The sequence below is a fragment of the Leopardus geoffroyi genome, chromosome D4, assembly GCF_018350155.1.
Source record: "Leopardus geoffroyi isolate Oge1 chromosome D4, O.geoffroyi_Oge1_pat1.0, whole genome shotgun sequence".
Classification (NCBI taxonomy): Eukaryota; Metazoa; Chordata; class Mammalia; order Carnivora; family Felidae; genus Leopardus; species Leopardus geoffroyi.
Window position 1 is genome coordinate 86,009,708 of NC_059342.1, and position 10,615 is coordinate 86,020,322.

The 10,615-nt window shown below is 56.2% G+C and overlaps 1 protein-coding gene across 12 annotated transcripts in view; it reads left to right on the forward strand.

Moving 5' to 3' along the window:
* RALGPS1 (Ral GEF with PH domain and SH3 binding motif 1) overlaps nucleotides 1–10,615 on the forward strand; it is a 276,400-nt gene that overhangs the window by 250,444 nt on the left and 15,341 nt on the right. For 9 of the 12 annotated variants that reach the window (XM_045469762.1, XM_045469768.1, XM_045469771.1 and 6 more), the window contains one exon: nucleotides 837–888. The exons of 2 other annotated variants lie outside the window; for them this stretch is intronic. In XM_045469762.1, coding sequence (XP_045325718.1) covers nucleotides 837–888 — 52 coding nt within the window. Of the gene's footprint in view, nucleotides 1–836; nucleotides 889–10,615 lie in introns of those variants that run through there. One more of the 12 variants, XM_045469774.1, reaches the window with a different exon arrangement.

Genomic DNA, 10,615 nt, shown 5'->3' on the forward strand with positions numbered 1-10,615 from the left:
GGGAAACTCAGATATCTTTCTGTCTGGAGCCGAAAGCCCCGGGAGTGAACTGCGATGTGCGCATGTGCCCTGTCTGGAGACCTTTCCACCCGGTGACTCCCAAGGGGCCCAAGACCTCCTCCCTCCTCCTCTCCGGCTGGCCCGCCTTAGTGCCAGCAGGCAGCCCAGGCAGAGAGCTGAGCCGAGGCACCTCCGGATCCTGAGAGAGCTCACAGAGGCATTCGGCGGTGTGCAGTGATAGGTGTCCTTGTGGCTGGAGCCGGGCCTTGGAGAGCCGGTGTCCCGGTCCACCCCAGAGGAGCAGCCTGGGGGAGGTGGAGCCCGTCTCTTGTGTATGCTGGCCAGGAGGTGAAGGGGCGCTCCCTGGAGGCTTCTGTCTAATGCCAGGCAGCTTCTCTGTGACCATTTGGGAGGAAGGAGGTGCTCATTTGGCCCTGTCCTCACTAGGTGAGGCTTGTTCTAGCACTGGTGTCACTTGGGCCAGGAGGGAGGCGGTGATGGGGCCAGGCCAGGCCAACACAGAGGCCAAGGGACACAGAGCCTGGGGGGCCAGTGGGCAGGTAGCTGCCGCCTTCAGCGGGGCAGAGGGAAGGGAGTGGAGGGCCTACCGGGAACGGCGGGAGGGGCTGGTTCTTTGACGCTCCCAGGAGAGGGAGTCAGAAATAGCAGCAAAGCCCCAAGTCATATGGAGGCCCACAGGGTCAGAAAGCTGTTCGTCTGGCACTTCTGTGGAGCTCAGGGGGCCTGGGCCTGCTGACCCAGGAGAACAGACTCCTCCGGGGTTGGCCACTCTTCCGCGAGGCCGCCACGCTCATTGATCTGTGTTCCTTTTCCAGGCAGTAGTGAGAGCTCAGAGTTTAGTGAAGAGATGTCTTCAGGGCTGGAAAGGTGAGTGTGGCCTCAGCTCGGCCTCCCTCCCAGGGCGGCGCTCAGGGCTCTGGGCAGGGACCAGCCCCCACCCCCTCCGCCCCTCACTGGCTGCTCCTTGGGTCAGCTCGGGGCCCAGGGGCAGGCCCCCTCGGCGTGGGAGGCAGAAGAGCAGGATGGGCAGGGGGCGGGGGTCCCGGCCCCATGCTCTGAGCAGCCCCACTCATCTTCCGGTCCAGAGCTAGCCCAGGTGCCTGAGGCCAGTAGCTCTTCCTCAGGCCGAGCTGCAGGGGAGAACCTGCGAGCAGATTTGGTCTGAAATGTGGGTTCTTAAAACCAGACTCCTGAGATGGGCCTGGTGTGGAGATGGGCCCGTGGCTCCGCCTGGTGGGGTCTGAGAGTGTTACACCCGCAAGGCCTCGGCTTTGGGCTGACACCCGCCCCGCTGGGCACTGGTGACAGCGAGTGGATCCCAGCCCCGGGTTTGGCTCCCTGTGGTGAGCCCTTCTGCCCCGGGAGTGGGGCCTCCTGCTCGGGAAGCCACTCACCCCACACGCTGATGCTTTCTCTGCCGGGCACCAGGGGGGCCCCGGGAAGACAGAGATCCTGAGTGGGGAGCTCCCACGGCGGCGGCTCCGCCGGAAGTGAGGGGCGTCGTGGTGACTGGAGGTCTGAGGGGATGGCAGGGAGAAATCCACTGACACCGAATGCTGCAGAGAGGCAGGTCCACACCGTCCTTCACAGTAGCCCCTCCACCAGCGTGCGGGGGCCCGTGCGCACAGAGGGACACACACACGCCCACACTTATACACAGTCTCCCACACGCGTGTGCACACACGTGCATCCATACATGTGCTCTCGCATGTGTGGGTATATGTACACATGTACGGTCACACACACACACACACACACACACACACACACCTCACACGCTCCTCACTCCTCATTCCTCCGGGGGGTGCTGACGCCTCCTGTCTCACCGGACCCCACAATCATAAAACGGCCAGAGAGGAGGAGGTGAACCCACCCAGCGAGTCCTCACAGGGCAGAGAGACGTAAGTGATAAGCCAGGAGTGACTTCCGTTGAGCATTCCCTGTGGGTCAGACGCTGTCTCGGCCCCACCGAATCCTCAAGCACTTCTGGATGGTGGTTATCCGTAGTGTCCCCGTTTTACACCTGTGGCCAGCAAGGCTCAGGGAGGTGAAGTGACTTGTCCTGCTTCCCGCTCCTCTGGTAGGGCAGAGCCGGCCCAGGTCCGCATCCTCCTGACCGCCGAGCCCACCTCTTCACTGCTATGCTCCCGGCCTGGTCCAGAGGGCCACTGTGACAGCTACAGGGACTGGCCCCATGTCAGTCAGTCGGTTGGTCGGTCCATCTGTCCTTGGGAAACCCTGGACGGAAGGCCACGAGCCCTCGGAACCTGCCCCCTCTGCCCTTGCTGTGGGACCTCTGGAGGGATGTTTGCTCTGTTCTTGCTTGGGTCGCTCGGGCGAATGGTCCCCGCTGCCCTCGCCCTGAGGCCGGCCCAGCAGTGGAGATGAGAACCAGACAGGGTCTAGGGCAGACTCCACATCCGATGAGCAAAATTTTGGCTTTTGTCAACATCAGTCAGGGGACTCCTAGGGAGACCCTGAGGAAGGGGGCTTACAGGCAAGCCAGTGTCCCCTGGCCACAGGCCAGTGAGGGGACACCGAGTGGGGAATGCAGTCATGGTGCCAGGATCCTGAATATCATCCAGACTTGAACTTATTCACTGGTTCGTTCATTCCCTCATTCACTCACTCGTTCATTCATTGAGTAGCTGTTTATTAAGCCACTGCATCCTGCCAGGCACCCTGCTAGTCACTGAGGGCAGCAGGTGTGGATCCTAAGGAGCACCCATGACCCAGACTGGAGCCACCAGGAGGGAAGACAGTGAGAGAATTCCTGCCCCGGGAGAGGATGCTGTACTTAATCAGTAGCGAACCCTGTAAGGCGCAGCATTTCTCTTTTTTCTCTTTCACTTAGAATTTGGCATTCGATTTCCCATCCATCATAATGTTCGTAGTAGGTGCTTTGGGGGCAGGACCTCCAGCAAGCGCCGGTCTCCCAGCTGGCTCAGCCAGGCAGATGCCCAGGCCTGGGAGCCCGCAGGGAGAACGTCCTGTTTCTCATTCTCTGGGGACCCAGCTCTGGGATCCTAGCCCGATGAAGGAGACAGGAGACCACTTGCTTTGGAAGGTGCCTGTGGGGCTGGGATGAGCCCTCCAGCGTGAGACCCACGCTGCGCCCTGGCCTCCACCTCCTGTGGCCCGGCCTCCAGTCTGCTTTTCCATCCTGCACTAGCCTCTTTCCACGTCCACCGGAAAGAATCCGCTCCCTCAAATGCACGCGAGCATTTTAGACTTTGGTGAAGACCCGGATGGGAGAGCTGGAGGGGAGAGTCTGTCTCACGCTCTTTGAAAATCTTCATCAAACGCCACTCTTTTCCACATAGTTCAGTGGCCACAGTTCACTTTGCCAACGGGCCTCCCTTCTTCCTAACCTTCACCCACACTGTGCTCAGCCCCACTGGGTCCTCCCTTCACCCCCAGGCCACTTTGCTCCAGCTCTACAAAGGTGAGCAGATTCTCTCTTTCCCCGGAAGCCAGGGCCACGCTGCCTGGGCCCAGAGGCCGGTGTCTTCCCTAAAAGAACCTCCAGAACACTTTTCGGCTAAGTGGAGCTCCCCTTCTCGGAGACCCCACCAGTCCTGGCAGGTGTCGTAAGGACACAGCCTCCTCTACATCTTTGCACTCACGTGGGCCGAATCCACCTCGGAACCACAGCCAATGGTGCAGGAGAGGGCTGGCCCCGCGCAGAGGAATGGGGTGTGAGAGAGGAAGGGTGCCTGGCTTCTCCAGTCCCCAGAGGCCAGGCCGGGGCAGGGGCAGTACTTTGTCCCTCAGCCCTGAAGCTCAGCGGCCACAACTTTCACCTGCTTTGTCCACCAGGCCCCTGGCCCTGGTGGCAAGCTTGACCCAGGCCAGGAAGAGAAGTGGAGCCAAACACCAGCATGAAGGACAGGGAGGTCCCAGGCCAGTGGCCTCACCACCAGCACACACCCCTCAATTGGTTTAGAGACACATGGGAAAGAAGGCAGGTGGCCCCAAAAAGGCATTTTCAACATGTACATAATTAACTGGAAAGTAGGGGCTATGGACTAGCCCTAGGCTAGCTTCGAGCAAACCCCAGGCCTCTCAGAAATTCAAGAGGGTAGGGAATATTTTAGTCAGACCCAGCAGTAAGAACTAAGAGGTGCTTCTTTTTATGCCTGATTTGGCAGTAAAGTAAGAATAAGAATATTAGCCTAAGAGTTGACAATTTTAGATGAAGTTTTTTAAAAGAGGAACAAAATGGGTGATAGAGGTACGTGTACGTACAAAAACACGTAATGTCCTTCATCTTGGTTCTCTCTGAGTCCTAGGGTCATCGAATGAATTTCTTTCCTTCATTTTTTCCCTCTCCAGATCTGCCACAGTGGGTACATGCCTTTTTTACACCCTGAAAAAAACTAACATTTAACTTTAAAAAAAAAAAAAAAAGATACAATCAGAAACATTTACTGATTGGTTTTGAAGACGTAACATGTGAAAAGTATGGCACAAAGTCATCGCGAACCCCTGGGCCATCTGTCTTCTCTAGTCCCACATTGGCAGTGTGTGGAAAGGGTACTCTCGCGTGAGAGGCGGGCCAGATGTTTTTTGAGTTTGAGTTGCCGTACTTTGATGCTTTTATGAGTTTCACTCAGTGTGTCCCTCTTGCCACAGGGGGTGGAAAGACGAGGAGGCAGAGGGGTCCTTGGGGGTCATAAGAGGAGAGTGTGACAGCCTCTCGGGGGCAGAGCTGTTTCTCCTTCCCAGGGAGGTGATGGATAGAAGGGAGCTAGTCAGAGCTCAGAGTCCAGCGGGGTGACTCAAGGCAGACTGCGGGGTCAGGGGTGGTTTCTGGTAGAGGCGATGGTTAAGCAGAAGCCCGAGAACTTTGGTGAAGAGGACCACAGTGGGCCCTCGAGAGGGGTGGTGGGATCTGAGGAGGCTGCGAGGCCTGACTCGTGCCAGGATGAGAAAGGAGGTGGCCCAGGGACGCTTGGTATGTCTCTTAAGAGTCACTGCGGGAGAGGTGGGCTCCATGATGCATCCTGGTCTCTGAAGTTCTTAGCGTACCTCTGCATTGAAAGATCATGATCTGGCTTCCAGACACTGCCAGCAGCGCCGGGAGGGGCCTGAGATCAGGACTGCTTGCTCTCAGTGACCTTGGGCATGGCTCTCAACCTCTGGGCCTGAGGAGCCTCAGCTCTACAGCGAGGATACTCACAGGAAATACTTAGCACACAGGTGGAGTTGCTATGTTTGGGAACTTACTTGGATGCTTTTATGAGTTTCCTTCAGTCTGTCCCTCTTGCCAGCGAGCCAGTGATCCGGGGGTCTAAGACTGGATGGGGTGAAGAGGAGAGTCCCCACATGGCGGTTCAGCCATCATGGGATGGATGAACTGCAATGAAGACGAGTGTCCACCAGCCCTGGTTGGCCTCCAGGGTGACACTGAACTGTGGGGAGGACCCCTTTAAGAGGGCGCTGCAGACGGTTGGCCCCGCAAGTGCTCCAGGGTGTCGAAGAGGTTAGGTGATGCAGTTTTTCCCTGCGTGAGGTTGACTTGTTCTTTTTAGCTGGTGGAATCTTCCAGCATCCTTAGGGAGGCCCCAGGAAAGTAGGGTCATGGCAGCAGATTCCTAAGTCTGCCACCCCCAAACCAGTTTTTAAAGACACCCCATTCCCCTCCTGAGAAGATCAAAGGGCTCTGGCAGATTTTGCCAAGGTACAGAGGTGTCTCTTGAGCCCCAAACTGCAGCATTTTGAGACAGGGAGGCAGTCCTGGAGGTGAGGGGTGCCTTTAACTGAAGTGCGACATGAGAGTGGCTGTTCACAGGGTGACTTTCACAGAGGGCCTCACCGCTTCCTCTCACCTCCGTGGCTGGGGCCCAGGAATCCTCCAGGCCCGTGTCCCTCACCCACCCACCCCGTAGTCTGCTTCCCCCAGCCTCTGTCCTTCTTGTTCTGTACCCCCATTCCGCTGCTCTGCCTCCTGGGGCAACCCAGTGGGACAATGTCCCAAGCTTCTGATTTCGGTTTCCCCCCAAAGATGACATCTCTTGCCTCACTTTCAGCAGCAGACACTGAAGTCTGGAAAATGAGGCTCCACCCAGGAGCTCAGACCCCTTGAAGAGAGAACGGCTGGCAGTGGTCCCTGGGCCTTTTGCTTGACCTCGTCCTGGGGCCCTGGCAGATGAGGGCCAGGCCGTGCCCACTAGCTGCTGTGGCTTCCCAGATAGCTGAGAACTTTCAGCCCACGACCTCTCTGCCCGGTACCTACAACCCCTCAGACTCAGGTCCTAGAAAATGGGAGGACTCTCCGTCTTGTATCAGTCCATCTCCGTGCACATCTGCCACAGTCCCCTCTCTCCCCGCAGACCAATTTCTAGACTTCTCAGCTCACAGAGGGGAAGACGGACACCTCACAGCTCCCAGGTTTACACATTATACCTTCATCCAGCCACAGAGCCTGACTTTCTGTGTCTCAGATCTGGTTCTGAGTTGTCATGAGAGAAAATCTGATTGGCCTGGCTTGGGTCAAGTGTTGTTTTATCCACTCAGTATGAGTAGATAAACATGCAGTATGGATATGGCTCCTAGGGACCCACTCAGATCAGGGACATTGCCCAGAGAAGAGTGAGTGAGTGAGTGAGTGACTCATAGGCAGTAAAAGGCCTTTAGCAAGTACGGCTAGAAGGGATGTCCTAGGGCCCAGCAGAACGCAGACTAGCGGCTTCCTCTCTGCAGATGAGGGTGGATCCTCAGCAAGAGGTCGGGATCGAGCTCTGGCCTAAGGGGATGGCTTCCCATTAAGGGTTTGCTGGTGTGGGTGGACGCTGTTGATGAACAGCATCTCCTGGGCCCTTCCATAGGCAGATGCCTGCCTCAAGGGGCTCTGCGTGCTTGGGACAGAAGAATGGGTGGAGAAGCCTACTTCTGCTAAGACAAGATTACTGAGGCCCCAGTGTAATTATGATCCAGGACTTCTCCTGTTCCCCAACCTCCTAAACCAGCTTTAGGACATTTAATCCCCACGATACCACCTAATGTGTACCTAGAAAACTATTGCGGAGGAGAGGCCTTTCAGACCTGCCTTGGCTAATCTGAATTCTCATGATGCTGTTGCCCCAAGTGGGACCCTGGTTGCTTCTACCTCAATAGTGCTACCCGCTCTCCCTCTTCCTAGTGCTGTGACCTTGGGCAAGTTACTCCATCTCTCCAAGCCTCAGATTCCTCATCTATAAGGTGGGGAGAAGAAGAGTGCTGCCTAACAGTGTTCCTAATTGTTAGGACAGAAAAATCACAGTGTGATTAGACAAGATAAGGAACAAATACTGCTTAGCACTTAGCACATTGCCTAGCACCCATCACTCCCATCATCTCCATCACCCCCACCATCCTCATCACCCTGATCATCTCCATCACCCCCACCATCCCCATCGCCCCGATCATCTCCATCACCCCCACCATCCCCATCACCCCTATCACTCCAATCATCTCCATCATCCCCACCATCCCCAATCACCCCCACCGTCCCCATCACCCCGATCATCGCTCCCACCATCCCCATCACCCCGATCATTTCCATGATCCCCACCATCCCCATCACCCCCACCATCCCCATCACCCCCATCACCCCAATCATCTCCATCGTCCCCACCATCCCCATCACCCCCACCATCCCCATCACCCTGATCATCTCCATCACCCCCACCATCCCCATCACCCCGATCATCTCTATCACCCCCACCATCCCCAATCACCCCCACCATCCCCATCACCCCGATCATCACCCCCGCCATCCCCATCACCCCCATCACCCCGATCATCTCTATCACCCCCACCATCCCCAATCACCCCCACCGTCCCCATCACCCCGATGATCATCTCCATCATCCCCACCATCCCCATCACCCCCACCATCCCCTTCACCCCAATCATCTCCATCATCCCCACCATCCCCATCACCCCTATCATCCCATCATTCCACCATCTCCATCATCCCCATCATCCCCATCATCCTCATCAGCCCATCCTTATTATCACCATCATCCTTATCACTATCATCATCATCATCATCATCATCATCATCATCATCATCTTGCACACCACTTGGGACTGAAGTGTTTTATTTGGTTGTCATCCTACATCTTCCCCAGACCAGACTTCCCGTGAGTAGGGTTGCTTCCTGCATCCCTCCTCCCCACCACTACCCAAGATCCACCCCTCAGAGGAGACTGTAAAATGGCTTTCCTGGAATACATTCCATTTAGCCACATTCTGCTCCAGCATCATGCCAGGAAAGTTGTCTGTGGTTCTGGAGTGGGAGCCATGTCAGTCCAAGAAACTCCCTGATTTCTGAGTTCACCAGATACAATTCTCATTCATTCTGCATTTCTGTCCCTGAACATTCAAAATAACAAATCTTCTCAAAGCAGGGCAGTGATCAGATTGGTTCCAATGGCTGAAGATCCTAGCTCCTCTGTGCTGATTTTAGCCTGCCTGGGCCTGACCAGAATCACCCAACTATCACAACCCCCACTCCAGCATACGGGGCTTATCTTGGGAGGAAGGGTGGCCACCACAACCCTAACTATTCTAAAAGCTGGCCTTGAAGAAAATTCACCATTACACTGCCCTTCAAGGCCAGGGTCACTCCCCCAGGCTCCAGGGAAGCAGACTCTGACTTCCCCCACTTGGAGGAGCTTGGCTGACATAAGCTGTCTACTCATACCAGAAAGCCAGACTCCCTTTGTTAATATTTGCATCTCCATCCCTAAATCCCTAATGACAGGCCAGTGGGGTGGGATGAGTGGCTTCACTTCCTTGAGCCTCAGGTTCCTCACTTGAGTCACGGTGGGAATAGCACCCTTCACAGAGTTGGGAGGAGCGGCGTGTCTCGTGGTAAGCAGTTGCCCTTCCGTGCCCATCAGCCAAAACCACCAGAAGGTTACTCCAGCGCGGAGACCAAGGGACGAGGGGCCTGGGAAGGGTCCTACCCAAGGAGATCTAGGGCCTAAGACTGTTGTGGCTGTCCAGTCTCATGGACACCGACAAAGCCCGATCAGCATGAGCTGTGGCAGAGACCTACATGGAGGGGTACCTCTGGGAGAGCACCCAGAAGCCACCCACATGGTGCCAGTTCCATACGCAGAGCCAGTGCCTGTGGCAGAGCCCCGACACGTGACATCTGGGCCTCCCTGTGACCCTGAAAGGTGTGGGAAGAGCTTTGGCTATACAACCAGACAGAACAGGGTCCAGTCCTGGTTTATTAGGCTCAGGCCTCGGTCAAGTGTCTTCACATCATTGAGCCTCAGTTTCCCTATTCTGGGGAAGAGCTCCAGTGAGATGGTGAGTGTAACAGCCTTGCACATATGAGCCCCCACTCACTAGTGATCTCCATGCCCCCACACTCCCCCACCAGTCCAGTGCACCAGGGGGCACCCCACGCCCTTAGAAAGAATGTGAAGGAAGGTTGCTTACAAGGCTAGGCTGGTTGGAAGATGTTGGTTTAAGGGTCTCCATCAACAAGCGTCAGTCCTGCAGACATCTATTGAGTGTGCAGCCATGGACAGTCTCAGAAAGGAGAGCGTGACAGAGGGAAGGTAGCAGTGGCAGCCACACCCCCCTGTTGGTGGAACTGCCAGTCACTGGGGACAGCCTGCTGTCATCACACATTTTCTTCGGGTACCAGGGCAAAAAGACCCACAAGATGACAGGTGGAGAAGAAGAGGCCAGAGGACCCAGCTCTGGAAAGGGAGGCTCCATCTCCAACTCCAGACAGGTGGTGGTTCAGAGCAGGGTTCCAGATCAAGCGAGGAGACGTCTTCCTGGCACAAGGAATGCCATCGCAGAAAGGTTCACTGTCACACTCTGCCCCAATTCATAAGAAATCTCTGGTGGTGGCTGTGGAGGAAAGCAACCCTGGAGGCAGCCCGTAGCGAGCCCTCCCAGCAGCCCGCTTAAGCACGGGGTGGTAACATGTCACAGTGCCACACTCAGCTGTGAGGTACGCAGTAGTGTTCCCAGTTAATGGTGAAACTACTGAAGCTTTCGTAAGTGAGAGCAGATTCATCATGACCTGTAATGTCGCTCACTCACTGCATTGCAAGCCTCTTTCTGAATGGAAGAGAGGGAGGAAACCGTCGGTCTGTGGGCTGGGAGTTGGGCATGCCAGGGCCGCCTCTGTGCCACAGTTCATGGCGGGGGCAGGGGTGGGGTCAGCCTCTGACCATCATCTGTCACCAAGGGATGGTGGGGAAAGGCTGAGATCCATTGCATTTGAGGACTTGAGGGGCCAAGCACATGCTGTGGCTCTTTACCTCCTGAAGAGGAGTAGCTGTTGGGCAGAAGGAGCAGGGTCCCAGAGCAGTTGGCCTAGAAGGCCTCAGACTGCCACGAGCCCTGAACTTGGGCCTCTGCACAGCAGACTCAAGATGCTCCTCAAGAACAGGTCCTTCTCAAGCGGAGGATGGAGGGGCAGTGAACAACGACACCCTCTCTTGGAGGAACCGGAGCTCACTTATGGTATGACACACCTGCTGGAGTGAATGACGATGTCCCACGCCACCCCCAGGTGTCCAGAGCTGCGGGCAGCACGCGGCAACCGAGGACGGGCAGTAGAGAATAGAGAGAA